Genomic DNA, 20748 nt, shown 5'->3' on the forward strand with positions numbered 1-20748 from the left:
AAAATTGTTGCTTTAATCTCCTTGGAGAAACAAAAGGTTACAAATCTGTTATGATGAATCTGCTGTTGACATAACAAGGTCATATAAGTGATGTCAGTTGTCAAGGAATGGCCACATCAGAAGACAAGTTATGAACAGCACACTTTCATAGCTCTGGAAACAAAATTACCTAAGATTCAGAATCCTAGATAATGTACTGAACTTGCTGAATCCTTGAAAATAACTGCCGTATAAAATCACTGGAATCAAAAGTGCAACAGATTTGCAAAGAGACTGATACACGATAATTATTTTCCTGCATCAGATAAAGGTCTGACTTGTATGGGATTTGGTTTCCAGCAGCGACCAACCAGCTGCTTCTGGAAGCTTCCAAGCAAAGCGGGTGATGGGTCATATTTTGTATCTTGTACTCAGAAGTGTAGTGTGACCACTTACAGATACTTTCTGTATAGCTATAATGGCAAATAACTGATTTGACCTACACACAAATTGTCTCATTCTGCTCTTAAGCCATCTAAGCTAGTAAAGGTAAAGGACCCCTGACAGTTAAGTCCAGTCGCGGACAACTCTGGGGTTGCGGCGCTCATCTCGCTTTACTGGCCGAGGGACCCAATGTTTGTCCACAGACAGTTTTTCCGGGTCATGTGGCCAGCATGACTAAGCCGCTTCTGGCGAAACCAGAGCAGCGCATGGAAACGCCGTTTACCTTCCTGCTGGAGCAGTACCTATTTATCTACTTGCACTTTGAGGTGCTTTCGAACTGCTAGGTTGACAGGAGCTGGGATTGAGCAACGGGATCTCACCCCATTGTTGGGATTCAAACCACCGACCTTCCGATCAGCAAGCCCTAGGCTCAGTGGTTTAGACCACTGCCACCCGCGTCCCATCTAAGCTAGTAGTCCTCACCATAACTCATGGCAGTAAACTCCACAAGTTTATTTTGCTATGTGAAGTACTTCCTTTGGCCTTCTGTGAATTTAATGCAAATCTGTTCCTGCAAAGGAATGTCCAAGTTCTACTGTAACGACATTTCTGTTATCAGTCCGTCCACACTACATATGTTAATAAACATATGCAAAGGCAACTCATACAGATACTACTTAAAATCTAATCTCTCGGGCCTTTGCTTACATGGAAGATTCTCTTATCTCTTGCTGATTTTAGCTACCCCCTTATAAATTATTATCTATTTGCAAATGTAACAAGGAAAGGAAAAAAAGATAAAAGCAAACAAGGTAAATTAAAGTTGAAGAAAGAAAAGGGAAAAAATAGTATACAAATAATACTAAAATCAACGGTAGATCACCATTGGTACACAAATCTTAAACATGCAAGTTAATACATAAGTGCTCCAGATATCCACACAAAGTTGGGGCAGTGAGATCTTAAGACCATTTTGTAATAGACCCATGTCTAATTCTTCCAACTCCATCATAAACTGGGGCAAGCAATATTCAAAGCAGGACCACACCATACTTTATATTTTCTTTTAAAAAATAGGGAAATGCCAGGCGTTCCCCACTAGCTTATATAAAGGAATCGATGTATTCATTATTCCTAACCATCCCTAACACGGAATATGCGTCCCCTAACCCCACGGCAACAATGGAAGCTATTTTCAGTAAGAATTTTGCCGAGACCCCTCAAAACTTCTTCGGGAGTTGCAGCCAATAGGGACAATAGTATACGTGGAGAGTTACGGTAACTCTGAGGGGAGCGAGGGCTGCAATGCAGCCTCCCAAGCAGCAGGGGCCGCTGCGACCCCGACCTTGCCCCAGTCCAGTCACGGGCGAATCGGAAGGGGGCAGGGGACGCCGGAGGTGAGGTTGAGTTGGGGGCGGGCCTGAGGGCGGGACATCTCCGCTCCCTTTATTACGGCCCTGAGGCAAGTGCCTCCCTTTCGCCTGCGGGTTGCAGCTGCTTCTCTCGAGGGTGTCGCTTCCCTGCGCGGGACCACGATGGCCGAGGAGGATCCTTTCTGCCGCTACCGCTCCCCTCTCGTCTCGCGCTACGCCAGCCCCGACATGGCTTTTAACTTCAGCGAGAGGAAGAAGTTCAGCACCTGGCGGCGCCTCTGGCTTTACTTGGCCAAGGCTGAGAAGGTGGGCGCGCGCGGGTTCGTGGCTGTGCCAGACAAGCCCATTAAGTGGAGAGGCCCCTGTTCCACCCCCCACGATGCAATGGGGGTTGTGGCATTTGCAGTTTTACTGACCCTGCCACACACACACACACACACACACACACACACACAGCTAACAGACCTCCTTCTGCGCAACAGGTGAAAGGGCAACATGCCTGTTCTGTTTGACGCCACTGTTTGCATACCCACATGTCCTTTATACTTCTCTCTCTCTGTGTGTGCACATCTGCCCAGTTTTGTTAATAATGCACTAGAACTGGAGAGTCATCCACTGAAGCTGAATGGTAGGCAGCCAAAATTAATCCCCACCCCCTGCCCCTACTCAGTACAGTGGCACCTTGGGTTACAGACCCTTCGGGTTACAGACTCCGCTAACTCAGAAGTAGTACCTCGGGTTAAGAACTTTGCTTCAGAATGAGAACAGAAATTGTCCTCTGGCGGGGTGGCGGCAGCGGGAGGCCCCATTAGCTAAAGTGGTACCTGAGGTTAAGAAAAGTCCTCCAGAACGAATTAAGTTCTTAACCCGAGGTAACCACTGTACTAGGGAATTTGCTGCCACAAGAAGGTAGTGATGGCTGCCACTTTAGGCGGCTTTAAAAGGGGGTTTTACCCATTGTTGAGTTTTATCCATTTACCCAGACATGGCTGTCTGTATATTCAGGTGATATTGGATGTATTGGGGCCTGAAGGATCCGATCAGATATAGCACAGCTTCGAATATTGATCCCCAGGAAACAAGAGCAAATGTGTTGTTATGCTCGCATCTTGTTTCTAGGCATCCCAAAGACATCGCGTTGGCTTCTCCAAATTGTCGTGTTTTGTTAATAACGCTTTATGTAAGTTTTTGATACTGTTGCACAGTTGTAAGGCTATATTGTGCTTAGCAGCAACAGTTGCTCAGAAGCAAAATAAAGGGAGCATCACCACTTAGAGAGAACTGTGATCAAGCAGTATACAAATTGCAGAAGTAAAATCGTTGCACTCGACTTCTAAATTTAAATGTTTTTTTTTTTACTTTTGTGCAACACTGTAATGTGTGGTACTTATGTCTAGTAAATGTGCTGTGGTACTTCATTTCTCATCAGATTCTAGGATCCTATTCACCTGGAAAAGGTATTTGGCTGAGAATTCCAATGTAACTTTTTCATAGGCGTTTGCTCATATTGCAAGTGTCCATTGTTGCATCAGGATCCTTATGCAGAGTTACATTTTTGCTATTCTCATCTGATTACAACAATATTACAATGGACATTTGCTAAAATGGTTTCTAGAAATGTACTCAGAAACATACTGTCTCTGATCGTGGAGGCAGAACATATTCATTGAGGCTAGCAGCTATTGATAGCCTTTGCCTCTATGAATTTGTCTAATCCTCTTTTTAAAGCCACCAAAAGACTCTTCTCTTCTGATTACCATTCTCAAGGTCACTGCAGAGGTGGTATGTTGTAAGTGTGTGCATTTCAATGCAATTTATCAGTCACCAAGGGGATGGAAGCAATATTCCGAACATGTTGGTTGCACAAAGCTCTGTACGTCACTCTAAACCATACAGAAGATACAAGGTTGTTTGCTTAGCCGTAGGTAACATTTCATATGCCCCATCAGCCCAGAGGGGATTGACCCTGACTATCAAGCAATAGCACTTTATCTCATGTGTAGTATACCTCACAAAGTGATTTTGTCAATCAAGAATAAACAAAGTGGATTTTAGCTTCTGATCCAAATGTTAAACTATTACAACTCTTAGTGGGATTCACTTACCCTCAAAAAATCTTTAAATGGTACCATGTGGTCCTTAAAGTGTCCTGGATCCAAGTTTTTCGGAACTTTCTAGATTTTTTAAAATTTTTATTTATTTCTGACAACCCAAAAGTATTAGTAACAGGGTGCTACATTGTACCATAAAGAAACAAAGAAAGAAAAAGAAATTGTAACACACCAGTATACATTGAGGCATCCATGTTTCCCAGGCTAGCATGGGTGGTGACTATTGCATGTACGTTCAAAGCATAAGAAATAAAATCCTGCCAAATGATGTAGAAGTGTTCTGGGTTCTCGCATTACTCTGGAGACACACAATAACCAAAAGTCCATAAGTTCTTATACCACAAAGACCAATGTAGATTTTTTCTAAGCTTTCCATAGCTAGATTATTGAAATCCTAGCAGCAGCTATGATCCATGTCAAAAATTCTTTAGTGTGACAAGCTTTCCTATTATCAGTCCGCAAATTCATTAGTGACAGTTGTGGATAAGCCTGAGCAGATGATTTAATTATTGTAAGTATTTCTTCATAAACTTGGGATCAGAATTTTGAGAGCAGAGGGCATTCCCACCAAAGATAGAAAAATATTCCCCGGAGCCCACAGGCCTGCCAGCAATCCTGTATTGATTGTGGTATAATATGAGACATCTGCACAGGTGTACCATTCCATCTGTGCACAACTTTGAGCATTCCTTCACAAATAATGGAACAGATTTGTGAGGCTTAGCTGACCACAGTGATTTCCATTCAAATTCCTCTTTTTGAACATTTAGAGCTTTCTCCTAGTAAAGTATAAAGTGAACCAAGGGACAAGTGGTGTGCTCTGAAAGTTCTGCATAAATAATAGAGACCAGTTCTTTATCTCTGATAATAGAGACCAGGACTTGTGTTGATATATAATCAGCACAATAACTTTGAACCTGGCCCAGGAACATGTGGGAAGCCAGTGCAGATGTTTTAACAAAGGTTGTCATTTGCTGAAGAACATCATAGTAGCTATGAAGTTATGCCATATAAAGTTTTAGAGTGTGTGATTTACAACAAAGGGCTCATCTATGCTTCTCTCCACTTTTCTATTATTATTTTTTTAAATTATTAATTTTGTATACCACCCTTCATCTGTAGATCTCAGGATAGTTCACAACATAAATTATAATATAAAAGACACAAAATACATAATAAAAATAAGAACAACCCCCCCCCCAATATTCTCCCTTGCACAAAAAGAGCATTGGATTTCAAGGCAAAGTTCTCTGTCCAAGCGCTCCTCCCCCCATGCCACTTTCTCTGTGAAAACCAAATATTTATCGCTACATAAGAGCAAACGGCAAATGGGTGAGGGTCTCTAGATCCTTCATCTTATGATTATTTTATTATATAGCAGTGTACATATTGCTTTACCAAGTCACATAAGCAAAAGATAGTTCTCCTATCTAAACAGAACCATGTTTTCGGAAAGCATGGCAGATGTTGTTGCAACATATCTTGTGCTTTAATGTGAGTTGGGGAGCCTGTTATTTTTATCCTTATGTTCACATTCCTGAGGAGTTACAACTCTGGCCTTGATCTTCATGTGGAAACGGAGAGACAGACACACAGCACCTGTTCGTTTCAACAGGGTTCTGTCCGACTGCTACTAACAATCCCCAATAGATCTCCCTTCAGTCCGACATGGGATGTGATTAGATTTCTAGTTGTAGGGGATTCAGTGTAGTGAAGAGTGCGTAACATTTATGTGTTGTTTGCCTTTGTTTTTATATAAGCAACATTCCTGCTTGTTTTTTAATTTAAATTGCATTCACTGGGAACAGCAGCAGAAGGTAAACGAGGCACCTAAGATTCTGCAGGCGGGTTAGGATAATAGATGTGATGTTACATACAATCGTGGAAAGGCAAAGCACAACTTTATTTTTCCTCTGAAAAATTGAAAAAGGTGTTAAAAGACGGTTATGGAGACTTTAGTCAATTACAGTAAATTCTGGGTAGTGCTTTCAGAAAGTCTAGCAGAGTCAAGTACAATGGCTTCCTTTAGAACTCTGAAAAAATCCTTCATACTGTAGAGCATTGTAGTGCCTTTTCATACAACTGGGTTGACATTCAAGTTTGAGGCAATTCCAGTCTTTTTAGTCTGCTGTCTCTTTCCGTTTTTAAAGCTATTTGGGACACTTACTGTCAGAGACAAAACTGAAGTAACTGCTTGAATATAGAAAGTAGAAAATCAAATAAACTCTATAGTAAATCAGCCAAATTCAAAAAGAAAAATTACACACTTCTTTTACGTTTTTATTTAAATCAAATTGTTGTGATCTATAAGAATAACATTTTATCTAATATTAATTGCAATGAAGTGTTCCTTTTAAAATTAACTCATTCAGAACAGTAATAACCTTGGGACTTTGGATTTTAACCTCAGTAGTTAAAAGCTAATCTTGCATAAACTGGGCTTTGTGTCACCCATCCCTGATTCTGAAAATTGCATAAGAATAAGATCCCAGTCGATTGTGTAAATTCAGTAATCTTACTAGTGGGGAGGTCCTTGAATAGGGGGTCATGTGTTAGTTAACTTCAGGTTTTTCCCTCCTTGTAGTCACTGGGTCTACCCATCACAGATGAGCAAATACAGGAAATGGAAGCAAAACTGGACAGCATAGATTTCAAGATGGCAGCTGAGGAGGAGAAGCGGTTACGTCATGATGTAATGGCCCATGTGCATACATTTGCCCACTGTTGTCCAAAGGCTGCAGGAATAATTCACCTTGGAGCAACTTCCTGCTACGTGGGAGATAATACGGTAAAACAATGTTATGAAATTGTTCTCCATAACCTGGACTGAATCACTATACAGTCGTACCTCGAGTTACAAACGCCTCAGGTTACGAACGCTTCAGGTTACAAACTCCGCTAACTTGGAAGAATTACCTCAAGTTGAGAACTTTGCCCCAGGATGGGAATGGAAATCGTGTGGCGGCGGCAGCAAGAGGCCCCATTAGTGAAAGCACGCCTCTAGTTAAGAACAGTTTCAGGTTAAGAACGGACCTCCGAAACGAATTAAGTTCGTAACTAGAGGTACCACTGTAATGGTTGTTTTCTATCCCTGCTTTACTATCTGAAATACCAAGCTTGTAAAGTATCAGCAATATTTTTTCTTTATTAAAAAGACGAAGATAAGTATTGTATAGCTAAAAATTCAAAACCCAGTAAAGTTCTGAGTGAGATAACCACCCCCTCTCGTCTCTTCATTTTCATCCTCTTGGGTGGCACAGAAGTACCGTATTTTTCGCTCTATAGGACGCACTGGACAATAGGACGCACCTTGTTTTAGAGGGGGGAAAACAAGGGGAAAAAATTCTCCCCCTCTCTGCCCAGCACCCCTTCAGCGAAGCGGCAGGAGGCGCTGCGCAGAGAGGGGGAGAATTTCCCCCCTCTTGTTTTCCCCCTCTAAAACAAGGTGCCGTTTAAGGTGCGTTCAGTTGCCTTCAGGCGGCTACCTTGGAAGCCTGGAGAGCGAAAGGGGTCGGTGCCCACCGACCGCTCTCCAGGCTTCAGGTTCCTTTCGACCTGCTCTTTGGGGCTGGCAGGGGGAAGCCCACCACCAGCCCCAAAGAGCAGGTTGGGGAGCGGGGAAAGGCGCGCAGCAGAGAGGCTCCTGCCATAGCCCCCCGCGCGCTCTCCAGGCTGGAGTGGTGACACGCAGCTATAGAGGCTCCTGCCGTAGTCGCGCGTCACCTCTCCAGCTGGGAGAGGGTGGCGGGGGGCTGCTTTAGCCGCGCGCGCGCTCTCCCAGCTGGAGAGGTGGTGCGCGGCTAAAGAGACTTCTGCCATAGTCGCGCGTCACCTCTCCAGCTGGGAGAGCGCGCGCGCGGCTAAAGCAGCCCCCCGCGACCCTCTCCCAGCTGGAGAGGTGACGCGCGACTACGGCAGGAGCCTCTTTAGCCCCGCGCTTGCTCTCCCGGCTGGAGAGGTGGCGCGCAGCGGAGAGGCTCCTGCCATAGCCCCCCGCGCTCTCTCCAGGCTGGAGAGGTGACACGCAGCTATAGAGGCTCCTGCCGTTGTTGCGCGTCACCTCTCCAGCCGGGAGAGGGTCCCGGGGGGCTTGTTTAGCCGCGCGCGCGCTCTCCCGGCTGGAGAGGTGGTGTGCGGCTAAAGAGGCTCCTGCCATAGTCGCGCGTCACCTCTCCAGCTGGGAGAGGGTCGCGGGGGGCTTGTTTAGCTAAAGAAGCCCCCTGCGACCCTCTCCCGGCTGGAGAAGTGGTGTGCGGCTAAAGAGGCTCCTGCCATAGCCGCGCGCCACCTCTCCAGCCGGGAGAGGGTCACGGGGCTATGGCTTCTTCGCTCCATAGGACGCACACACATTTCCCCTTCATTTTTGAAGGGGGAAAAGTGCGTCCTATAGAGCGAAAAATACGGTAATACTGATCCCTTTGAGGCACAAGTGAATTTGAGAGTGACCAAAATAAATGCTTGTGCACAGTAGACTACTTGATTCCTTGGTACACAAAGAGAATATTAGTTATACCCATTTGTCTTTATGGAAATTGCAAATTACCCTGAAAGGAGAGTGTAGATAAGCATGTGAGTGTTGAATAAAATTGTGACTGACTGATTGACTGTTTTATTCCTTTTTCTGTTAGGACTTGATAGTTCTCCGGGATGGATTCAACCTGCTTCTTCCCAAGGTAAGACACACAGTTTTTAAGAGGTGGGTGCTATTGATTCCAAGTGGATGTCTGCCAGAGTTAACTAGAAACAATTAGGAGCTGCCAAGACACTGAGAAAAAAGTAGTTATTTTACAAGGCACCTGATCAGTATTGGATTCCAGTTGTGTTCATACAGAGTTAATAATATAACATGAATTGATTTTATGTACTGTATATGCTGTTGTTTTAAACTTTTATATATATATATTTAATTGTTTTCATGTATTCAGTTGTTCTAACTGTTTTATATATGCTCTGTTATAAACCCCTCACTCTGCAAGGGTCACACCTAAATGAAATAACTAATAGTAGTAGTAGCAGCAGTAGTAGTAATATAGAGGCATCATATTAAGTTATATATTTTTCTCTCCAAGCATTTTACAATTCTTCTTGGAGAATGATTCAGACTTGACTGTCAGATTCTCTCTCTCTATGGAATGAAGAACCTTGTATTCTGCCCTACCCTTCTTGAAAGGAAAATTGGATAAAAATGTAAATAATTATTTTGTGACTTGCCTCGTGTTTTCCTTCTTTCATTCAATCTTGCTAGCTTGCCAGGGTGATCAGCCGTCTTGCAGACTTTGCTGAGAAGTATGCCGACTTGCCCACCTTGGGCTTCACTCACTACCAGTAAGTAATTCATACAAATACTCATTTAATTCTGTGGATGCTGCTCCCATTTCTACCCCATTTCTTTTATTCACCCGCAGATCAGCGGCCTTTAATTGCTACTGTGCAAGATTAAACTCCAGAAAACTAAATGAATCACGGCTATAAGATTCTGAAAGAAACTGTGATAGAAATGCTTGCAAAGCATCAAGTGCAAACACTGCATAGTAACATGAATGAAGCTGTATAGGCTTATTCTTGAGTCATATTCTGTGTTCTTTCAGGCCTGCCCAGCTGACTACTGTGGGTAAACGCTGTTGTCTGTGGATCCAAGATCTCTGCATGGACCTCCACAATCTTGAGCGGGCACGAGATGAGTTGAGATTTCGTGGTGTGAAAGGCACCACTGGTACACAGGCCAGCTTCTTGCAGCTCTTTGAAGGAGATCATGATAAAGTACGTATCCCCAGCAAGTGTCAGTTTTGAATTGCAGTTAGTTTGGGAACACTTGACTGTTGTATTATGTAGTGGTAATCACAGGCTGCCATTCAACATAAACTTCCTGAGCAGTAGTGGAATAAACTATTGAAACAGCATCTAAAAACAACAAAATTCCACAGCAAAACCAGTAAAAAAATAGTTCTAGATCAGCAGTCAGAAAATCCATAAGGTGCACTTTATGCCCCAATCAAGAAATGAGCAAAGTTGCTTCCTGGGACATTTCACTCTAGGGCTTTTGCCAATATTAAATTTGCATGAGACCTACGGAAGAATTTTTATTTCTGTGGGAAGCAGACAGCAGATTGAGCATAGGGCAATATAGTGATTGCATCAGCAAAACACCTATAGTGCTCAGAATAGTGCAAGAGGCACAATCATTCCCACTTCAGCCACTGCATTCTGAGTGAGGTTCCTATCATATTTTTCCCCTGAGGTGGAGGAGCTGGACAGGCTGGTGACTGCAATGGCGGGATTTAAGCGGTATGTAAAAAAACAAAAAACCCTCTCCTTCCTTGCCTTTACTGCTTTAAGAACACAGAAATCTGCCTTTATATTGAGTCAGACCATTGGTGTTGTCTTACACTTAGTACTGTCATATCTGGACTAACTGACTGGCAGCATGGTTTTCCAGAGCTTCCAGCCTTACTTGGAGATATCATTGATTGAAGCTGTGATCTTATATGTGCAAAGCCTGCCATTAAACTGTGGCCCTTCCGCGTTCTTAAGATGAGCACCTCTGGACCTATGTATAAATTTGGATTCTGCTCTGCAATTAACATTCCCGCTGTTGCTGCTAACTGCTAGGACCTATTAGGGGAAAGGTTGTGCTTACATAATCTACTCCATGATGTAGGTTTGTAATGGAACTTCCTCCCATCTTAGTCCTTTGCAGTTTTGCTCTTCTCCATGTGAATGCGTGTCCCCCCCCCTTTTTTTTTTTTGCTACCCTACTGCATGTTAAACTGAATTGTACAGTCACACAAAGAATTTCTCTAGATTGTTTCAAACGAATACTGTACCGTCACTGGATCAGGAAGCAGATATAAAATGAGGGACAAGGAACAAGTTGATGTTGTGTGATATTCATTCCTTGTTGCATGCTCTCTCAATCTCATTTATAGGCTCTGTTAAACTTCATGATGCTTTATCTTTGTGTTTGGTTTCAGCGCTTATATCGTCACAGGGCAGACATACAGTCGCAAAGTGGATATTGAAGTTCTTTCTGTTCTGGCCAGTCTAGGGGCATCTGTACATAAGGTAAGAACTACTTCAAATTCTATATTCAAAGGCACCATTGAGAATCAGGGCTCAATTGGATGCCTTCTTGAATTGCACAGCCACATAAATTATTTCTTTAGAGGTTTCAAGCTTTTAGAAACTGTGGTCACATTCTGATGTTTTGCTTTTCTCCTGTGTTTAACACAGATTTCTGTAGTATACCGGATATCTAGGAGATATCCTAGATCTATTGAATTATAGATGGCTGAAAAAGTGAAAGCGAGCCAGTCCACCATTCCTGCTACTGCGCCTGCACTTCCTTGCCTCTCTCTGCCAGTAAGCAGAAGCAATGCACAGTGTTCGGAAGTTGGGAGAGTGACTCAGGGGGGCAGACACCTGGGGAAAAAGACTTTGGCAATCCCACCCACTAGTGAACCCAATGTGTTTTCACGACATGTGATTTTGGCTTTATGTGCTATCCCCAGAATATAACCCCAGCATAAGTTGAGTGTCACTTGTATAATAGGCTTGAATTCAAATCTGTATGTTTTGGGCTGGGGAATATGTTTATATTCAGAATTTCTCCTATTTCCTTTAAAATAAGATGATGAATTTTTTAATACTATTTCTTTGTATCATAGACTCAGTGCTAATTATGAAATCTTGCATGTAGTAAGTCTGTGTCTGCATCTGAAATGAATTAATCTCTTTTTCTCCCCAGTGGTTAGTAAAATGAACCAGCTCCAAGATTTCTGATAGATACTAATGCTGCCCAAAAATAGTGTCTGAACTAATTAGAGTTGTTTTTCTCCAGATATGCACTGATATTCGCCTTCTGGCCAACCTCAAAGAATTAGAGGAACCTTTTGAGAAAGACCAGATTGGTAAGCAATGGCTGCAGAAACAGAATTTTGTTGTTTTTAAATTAACTTGTATTGATCACCCTTTTGAAGTTGAATGATTGAAATTAGAATAAAAATGGAATATGTGTAAACATGTCTCAGAGTGGATCAGCTAGTACATTTACATCCCATTTTTATTTAAAAGACAGTTAAGGAGTACGTGCACGCATACAGTCTCCAGCAAATTAAATTTCTGAAGCTACTGCTTTGCTAGCTATCCAACAAGTTGCTGTAAGGAGTCTGAAACTGTGACTCCTCTGAGAAAGTGAGATAATGGGCTGCTTTAGTTGTAATTCCAAACCATGCCCTAATGCTATGAAACTGAACAGTCGAGGAACCTTGGCCTCAAACACTACTCTCTGTCTTTGCATGCAGTGATTCCTCATTGCCTGTTCTGAGGCAAAGTGGAAATCTATATTTTACACTTGTGTTGCAAACAAAGAATTAAAACCATAGTTTGATCCTGGTTTCCAGTCATGGTTTGCAGGCAAAGTACAAGCCACAGTTTGTCTCAAGACTTGCTCTCTGGAGGGCCCCAGACTGAAATACTAAGGTCTTTTCAACCCCTTACTGACTTTTCTTTTGCTTCCAATACAGCTTTTTTTTTAAAAAATGTGATTAATTTATGTAATATATGGTATAACTGATATATTTTTCCCCACTGGTTACTTTCAGTCTCCATCATGATTCTATCTAGTTTGACTGTGCTTTATTGCTTAATTTTTGCCTTGTTCTTGGTACTATTTTGTATCACTTTAATAAAAACCCCAATAAAAATTATTGCAACCTCCTCCCAGAAACTACTACTATTATTTTATTGTATTTATATACTGTCCTATACCTGGAGGTCTCAGGGTGGAAACTGGTTTATTCAAACCAAAATCAGTGTCAACAAGTCAGATTCAAACGATAGTTTCAGATCCCAATTTGCTAGTTAACCTTGGGTTGAACAAACCACATATAATGTGAAACCCTGGTTTGTTTTAAAGCGAGAGCGTAAGTTTTCACTCTTTTCCCTTCTGTGCAAGAGGGGGTAGTGTGCAGGCCAAAAGCTCACTGCAACCTGTTCCCAGTCTAAATTGGGGTAGGGAACCTCTGGGCCCCATGATGTTGGTGGATTTCCATCTCCCACCACCCTTGGCCATGCTTCGGTTGATGGGAGTTGCCCCAAACATCTGGAGGACCATAGGCTCCCCATGCCTAGTCTTAAGGATAGTAATTTTGGTACAAAAACAGCTGCTAAATTTAACTAAGCTTTAGAAGTAGCCTAGCTATGTTGTGCTCTGTCCAACTCACCCCATGGGCCACTAACAGGTGGGAGGCCACCCCTTTTGTCATCTGATGTCACCATGAAGTTAGCCAACCTATTTTCATTTGTGCCCCAACTTGAACACCTGAATCTATACATTTTTGTGTGCAAGCTCTGCTATCTATTCAAAATTATTGTATACAGTGGTACCTCGGGTTACGAACTTAATTCGTTCCGGAAGTCCGTTCTTAACCTGAATCCGTTCTTAACCTGAGGCCTCCCACTGCTGCTGCACCACCGGCACACGATTTCCGTTCTCATCCTGGGGTAAAGTTACTACTTCTGGGTTAGCGGAGTTTGTAACCCGAAGTGTTTGTAACCCGAGGTACCACTGTATTGTTGAGGATTATGTTTGCTGATAACCGGAGCAACTTTTGTAGACGGTGAGAGAACTTTAGAAAGGCACACTATGTTTAACATTCTTGTTTTTTATTCTTTCTCCTTCTCATTTGCACACTCTTCCTTCTCCTGTTGCCCATTCCTCTCCCCCCTCCCATTGTACAGGTTCAAGCGCTATGGCTTATAAACGGAATCCCATGCGTTCAGAGCGATGTTGCAGTTTAGCTCGTCATCTTATGATTCTGATCCAGGACCCCCTTCAGACAGCATCTGTGCAGTGGTTTGAGCGCACTTTAGATGATAGTGCAAACAGGTACATTCCTGATCTTGAAGCAGAGAGATTATTTCTTTGTTTTCAAAATACATTTAGAAACCAACAGATCTTTCTATGATATTGTGAATTGCACCCAAAATATTAAACATACTTACTTGGAAGTGAACTTCTGATTTCAGTGGAACCTATGTACAAGGCCACCACTGAAGGATGTACCGTATTTTTTGCACCATAACACTCACTTTTTTCCTCCTAAAAAGTAAGGGGAAATGTCTGTGCGTGTTATGGAGGGAATGCCTACGGGTGGCATGCCTACGGATTTTCCTCCTCTAAAAACTACGTGCGTGTTATGGTCAGGTGCGTGTTATAGAGCGAAAAATACGGTAATTTCTGAAAGCTAAGCTGGAGGTGCAGATGATTCTTGCTCATTTTGCCCCCATTGGATTCATGTGTGTCTCAGAACTTTGATTTGTGGATTAAGACACATAATCAATGAACAAATCCATGCCTGCTTCTGTACTGTACTTAGGAGTTTTAAAGTTTCTTTAAAACTTGACCAGCTACTTATAGCAGCCAATATCTCCTCCAAGGCTACACAGTAAAGAATCTGTTTTAAAACGCTCCCAGAAAGCACCTGTATATCACAACATGCAGAATTGTACAAAGAAAAAGATGGCTGTTCCCATGCAATGGAGGAAGTGTTTGGTTCCGCAAGTAGCTGTAAAATGTTGACAAAAGGGGCAGCCCTTGGACCATCTCAAAAGCAGTTCTTTCAGTAAAACAGGGCAGATTTTTAAAATTTAAAACATCTATCCATAAACTGGATGGCATGGAGTTAGTTTTGTGAATACACAAAACTGACACAGGACAGAACTGGGGTGATCCATCCACCCCAACAAAATGTTCCTTAAAACACTGCCTAGTGTGGAAAATAGGAAGAGTAAGCAAATTAATGAGGAAAGAAAAAATAGTACTGAACTGTTTAAAAAGTCCTTTCTGTGGGAATGCTGCAACTTCTCCCTCCCTCCAATTCTGGTACTCTTGTGACTTTTTCCACAGGCGCGTGTGTTTACCTGAAGCCTTCCTCACTGCTGACATAATACTTAGCACCCTGCAAAATATCTCTGAGGGTCTTGTGGTATATCCCAAGGTAAGAAGACTCAGAGGAAGTGTGAGCGGTCTCTTTCTCCTGTATTGGTGGTTTTCAAACTGTTTTCTGGGAAAAGCCTAGGGTCCCTTGGAAGCTTTTCAGGGTGTTGTCACCTGAAACACAGCTTGCTTCCTGTTATCAGTCTTCCCTTCACAGCCACTGTGAGTTGAATATGTATTTTTAATGCACACTCAGTTAACACAGGAGTGCTGGCAAGGACCAACAACCCTAGCCACAACTCCACACAACTAAGCATAGACACACACACACACACAGCAAGACTTCCTTCGCAGACATGAGATTAGTACTTTAAGAACAGAAAATTTCAAAAACTCTGCCATAAATCAGCACCCACTTCCAGCCCTGGGCATGTATAAGGAAGGAAATAGCTCAGCTGGAAGAGCATGAGACTCATCTTAGGGTCGTGGGTTCGAGCCCCACGTTGGGCAAAAGTTTCCTGCATTGCAGGGGGTTGGACTCAATGGCCCTTGTGTTCCTTCCAATTCTACAGTTCTATGATTCTAAGCTTTTAAAAACAATCTGATTCATGTCAACTGTTAAATTCCATTTAGCTGCATAGCGGAGTTTTTACAGATGGGTAGGGCACAGCCACTACGAAGCAGATACCCAGTGCAGGTCCAATCTAATGAATGCTGGGCACAGTAAAGTTTGGGAACCTCTATCCAAGGGATTAAGATAGCAGTTTCAGGAGTCTGCAGCAGGTTTCAACTGTGCACAGTTCCAGTGGACTAGCTTATATAAGAAGAACCCATCCCCTGAATAGTTTTTACTTCTCTTGTAATATTGAAGAAAAAATCATTTAACACATAACTGTTTAAATTAATAAATGCATGCGTGGCATTTTAAAAAGTAAGAGCAGGCATACAACTCCCTGAAGTATGGTGGTGAGACAAAACTGACAACTTGAAGCATTTTTTAAATTCATTCATTACTATGTTATTTTTACTGTGAACAAGAGAGGTAGCTGGCTTGCTCCACAGGAGTGCGGCGAAGTTGTTTAGACTTCCTGTTTTAACATTAAATCTGTGTAAGGAGGCAGTATTTTTTCTTCTTCAGTTTTAATTAGGAATGAGCTATTATTATTCATGAGGTGTAGCAGAGTCTGGAATGATATAAAATTTGAGGCTAATGAAGGACATGCCATCTAGCAGTAGAAACTGCTCTCTAAATTATGAATCTATTTGTCCTTGTATCCCAGTCTTACCAGTCTTATCTATTCTGACTGGCAACAAACAGTTCTTCAGGGACTTGGGCAGAGGTCCTTCTACCGTTCTACTAATCTGGGGCCTTCTCTATTCAAAGCATGTACTTTTATTGCCGAGCTGTTATCTCTCCCCTGAATAAATAAAATAATGAAGAGTAACATAGAAACTGGATTTTCCAGTCCATTTTGTAAATACTGTACTTATATTTGATGTTTGATTTAGGTTATTGCGAGACGTATTCAGCAAGAGTTGCCTTTCATGTGTACAGAAAATATTATCATGGCTATGGTGAAAGCTGGGGGCAATCGCCAGGTATGTACCTAACTAGGCTCTCATTTACAGGCCCTTAAGGGGACTTTTCATGCCAGGAAGTAGAGGGGTTGGAAGAAAGTTGTGACACCAGTATCTTGAACTCTTTGCTGTTTCACAATCTAACCCTGTTGTTATGCACATCCTCTTTCTTTCATCATGTTGCGTATTTCTAAATTTTACAAGTTCAGCTACCAGGGAAGGCATTAGTTTTGTTTTATCACCAGTTTTAGTGTATTTAGAAAGCAGAGATGAAACATTGCAATGTGCCTATCTTTTTCAAATTAATTATTATAATACTGAATGAGGATTCTTTTGGAAATAACTTATAAAATTCAGCACTGACTAAGGTTGTTTAAACTGTGGTTCAGCACTAACTCGTTCACTTCTTTACCCAAGATCCCTGCTGCCTCTAGATTTGTTTTCTTAGTATCGTATTAATGTTAGCGATTAGACAAATTGTCACCCTACACATTTTTTTAAAGAGAAGTCTGAAATAATTTTTGTTTGTTGCATTGTTTGCTGCTACTTTTATCTTATTTCTGTACTTGTTATGCTCCCTTGATGCATCTAGAACTGAGAAGTTATTGAGACAATATTCTGCAGTGATTGGCTACACAAAATACTGAAAGTTTCAGAAGAGGATGGAATTTTGCTATTTCTTATTGCAGTTTGTGTGTAATTAAAAAGAGAACTATTATGAATGGACTGAATGATAAAAAGACCCACTGAAGAGAGAATTCAGGCATTGCAACAATTCTGTCACACACAGTTCAAATGTTGTTCATTGCCAGGTAGCCTAGCTCAGCCTCTTTTTGATGAGTTCCTGCACTCCATCTTAGAACCAAGACCAATTCAGATTTACTATGGCTTAAATACTAAGCCACTTCCCCCACTACGCTCTTTTCCCTCTTCCTCCCTGACTATATTCTGACATTTTGGTTGGCCTAATAGATACAGCCCTACAATGGATTTTGGATTTTTTTATCGTGAGCCACAACTACATTAGCTTTTTGTAAATCCTGTATATGATACTTAGGATGTTTACCGTGTTTGCTGATGGTTTGTAATGTGATGTTGACTTCTTTTTCATAGGATTGTCATGAGAAGATAAGGGTTCTGTCCCAGCAGGCAGCTGCTGTTGTGAAGCAAGAAGGGGGTGATAATGACCTCATTGAACGTATTCGTGCAGATCCTTATTTCAGCCCTATTCATGGAGAACTGGAATCTCTTTTGGAGCCCAAGTCCTTTACTGGACGTGCTTCCCAGCAGGTAAGAACAAGAAAGTTCTTATGAGGTTGCCGTGGACTCTAGTCCACCTAAAGCTTTATGTTCTCTACCTGTGACTGTTTCTTTCTTTGTCTTTCTTTGTAACCTTTCTCACTCCATTTGAAAAAAATTCATCTATTACCCCTTGTTTTTGTTTCTTCTGCCATAAGCTCCCCTGTGAATGAACCACTTTCCCCCTCCTTATTCTATTTAGACATTCCCTTCATCCATTGCTACCCAACCTTCCTCTAACTACATATTCCTGCCTTTTTATTTAATTGCCTGCCCCACCCTGTCTTACTGGTTCAGTGCAGATTGTAGTACAGTAGCCTGTATCAGCCAGTTCTTCATTTACCAGTTAAGCAAAGCTAGGCTTTAACAGGAGCGGTTTGAGAAAGATTCTTGGCATATCTCCCATATCTGGAAGAATTCACTTTCTGTACTTCTAACATTTCCTTTTCATTGTTAATGGTGTGCTTTGGGTGGGGACAAATCTAGTCTTTGCCTTCTCTGGTTCCTGCGTGTTCTGAGTTACAGGGAAGTGTGCAGAATAGAGTAATTGGTTAATATGCTAAGACTAAACAAGTAGTTATTCTTTTAATGCCTTTTTCCTCCCTTCTTCCATAACAGGTAGCAAGATTCCTAAAAGAAGAGGTCCACCCCGTGCTTACCCCTTATAAGAGCAAGATGGATGTGACAATGGAGCTGTCTCTTTGAATTAGTATTCAATTAGTATTTCATTAGGGTATTTGTGGGGAAGATAATAAAATATATTTCAAAACAGACGTGATATGTGAACTGAGTCTTAGAGGTTTTTGTGGCAAGTCTAGGAAATCTTAAGGACACGTAACATTTCTGGGAGAAGGATATGCAGTTGAATTAAAGCTAAAACTTGTATTGCAATTGGCGTGGGGCGTGGAGTTGGAATTTGCAAAAGCAATTGTTGGTTGAAGTGGGAGATCTGTAGGATAAAGTGTAGTGTTTCTTGGTGTACAGTGTCTTCAGTTTCCTGGCTATAAAACGGGAGTGGCTGACATACAAAGAGATGAAGCTATTTTATGGTTAGACCGAGCTGCTCTGAAATTATAGAGGTTGGTGCAACTTCAAAGAGTTCATGCACACAAACAAATATTGGACTCTTGTTATAAATCACTCATTTCATTCATGGTTGTTACATTGTTCCTGAGGCAGGAATGTTAGAAATTGTTTTAAGCACAGGGTTGGAATCAGAAAGCAAGGGGGCATTTTACTCCTAGGGTTGCATTGTTTAGTAGAAGAGGAATGAATGCCTCTTCTCTCTCAGATAGAAGGGAATTCCTGCTGGGATGTGCTATATGGTTCCCATCTCTCAAAGCAAGAAATAATTCATTTCCCCATGAGAACTGTTATTCATATAGGATTTTACACAGATTTAATCAATTGATCAGTTAAAAGTCACACAATTATGTATTTTACCGAGTTCGTTTTATAAGGGCCTGCAAGGGGCGCCAGAGTAGCCAGGAACTGCTGTAGGGAAAAGAACGTAGAAGAATGGAGGTGCAGAAAAGTAAATAGTCCGTAACATTCTTTGTCAGCAAAGTATGAGAGTAACACGAGAGACTTATAGGAAGCTTAGAGAAAGAAACTAGTCACACTGCACAGCTGGTCTTGTTTATTTCCCTCTTTCTCCTTCATTTTACGCTTTTGGAGGAATAAAAGTATGTCACATTTTCCGGAGAGTCACAAGGTGTCTGTATTCATTTGAGCTCCGGCACTGGGCTTGGAAGGAGGTGGGGCCGAGGGCTCGGTTTAACCAGATTTAAGAACATAAAGAGAGCCCTGCTGGTTCAGACCAAAGACTTCTTTGGAACAGCATCATGCTTCCCTCACTGGCTGAGTAGTTGCCCCTGGGAAGCCCACAAGCAGGACATGAGCACAATAGTCCTCTTTCCTGCTCATGAGCCCCAGCAATTGGCAGGAAGACTAGATTCCTGCATTGTAAACAGATCCCCTCATCTTCAGATCCCATCACATGACACGAGAACTAAAGTTGTGGGAAACACTAGTATGCAATCTTGGACTATACAGGGCGTGGCTACATTGCAGGGCTGTTGTAAATCAGCAGGTCAGCCTCAGCTCCACCTCCAACTTGCTATTTTAAGAGCATGCTGCATAACAGGGTGTGCTATGCCTCAGTTGCTGAGCTGCCCCAATTTGCAGCATGAGGATAAACAATAGTAGATCACATTGCAAGGGATGTGGAGAGCCACCCTCTCTCAGCAACCCACTTGCAATATAGGGATTTGCATTTTCAGCCCAGTCTTTTTTTAATCATAATAAAAAGTTTAACACTCTTGTTGCTATTTATTTTTGAAACGCCTTTCATACGTGTGCATTTTACAACCATAAAGTAAAACAACTAAAATAGGTTTAATAACAATACAAATATCAACCTAAAGAAAAATTAACCCAGCTGGGAAAGCTTGTCCAAACAAGGGTGTCTTCCGTTGTTTCAGAAAACGAAAAGTAGCAGGCATGCTGCTACTTAGGGATGCTGTTTCAACAAGATGGACAGCCGCACTCAAAAGCCCTGCAATGGAGCAGGCTTATAATTTAGGAAATCCAGGGAGAAGCAATAGCTGCTGTATTATTTTATCATATTAATTTCGGACAAAATAAGAACAGAATTGGAAAACAAAATGAACGCCGTTCTTGATTATATATTTTCTCCCTTTGGGTGGAGGGCACCGGACAGAGTGAGCTGCACAGTCACTGTTTAAACGCTGAAATCCTGGATTTTTCCATAGTTCTTTAAGGGCAGTCGTCACTTTTACCCCGCTGACAAGTAGTCCCGTTTTTAAAGCAATAAACTCGGCTGCAATCCTAACCGCCTCTTCTCTGAACTAAATCCTGCTAAATCCAAGGAGTTGCTCCCAGGCAAGTGGGGCCAGGGTCAGGATTGCAGGCGGCAGCAGCAGCCTTCGTCCCCTTTGAATACCGATGCTTAGAGTCGAAGATTCTAGCGACTACGGTTCCCGTGATGCTCTGCGGCGTTGGCGTC

At 42.1% G+C, this 20748-nt stretch overlaps 1 protein-coding gene across 1 annotated transcript; it reads left to right on the forward strand.

Annotated features, from left to right (window-relative positions):
- Positions 1 to 1881: 1881 nt before the first annotated feature.
- On the forward strand, positions 1882 to 18493 carry ADSL (adenylosuccinate lyase). The gene is made up of 13 exons (XM_081209579.1): positions 1882 to 2102; positions 6492 to 6695; positions 8536 to 8580; positions 9153 to 9232; positions 9496 to 9667; positions 10146 to 10192; positions 10879 to 10969; positions 11745 to 11814; positions 13646 to 13793; positions 14814 to 14904; positions 16353 to 16442; positions 17535 to 17711; positions 18339 to 18493. Exons 1-13 carry the CDS (start codon positions 1959 to 1961, stop codon positions 18423 to 18425), a joined length of 1446 nt encoding a protein of 481 aa, XP_081065705.1. The 5' UTR covers positions 1882 to 1958; the 3' UTR covers positions 18426 to 18493.
- Positions 18494 to 20748: the final 2255 nt, after the last annotated feature.

Source organism: Podarcis bocagei (genome assembly GCF_964188305.1).
Source record: "Podarcis bocagei genome assembly, chromosome: 10".
NCBI classification, from domain to species: Eukaryota; Metazoa; Chordata; class Lepidosauria; order Squamata; family Lacertidae; genus Podarcis; species Podarcis bocagei.

What these genes read in the sequence shown, in the direction of transcription:
- ADSL (XM_081209579.1), top strand. Translation starts at nt 1,959, where the DNA reads ATGGCCGAGGAGGATCCTTTCTGCCGCTACCGCTCCCCTCTCGTCTCG. An exon ending in TTGAAGGAGATCATGATAAA is followed by an intron (nt 9,668 to 10,145) that starts GTACGTATCCCC and finishes TTTTCCCCTGAG; the next exon opens with GTGGAGGAGCTGGACAGGCT. An exon ending in TAGGGGCATCTGTACATAAG is followed by an intron (nt 10,970 to 11,744) that starts GTAAGAACTACT and finishes GTTTTTCTCCAG; the next exon opens with ATATGCACTGATATTCGCCT.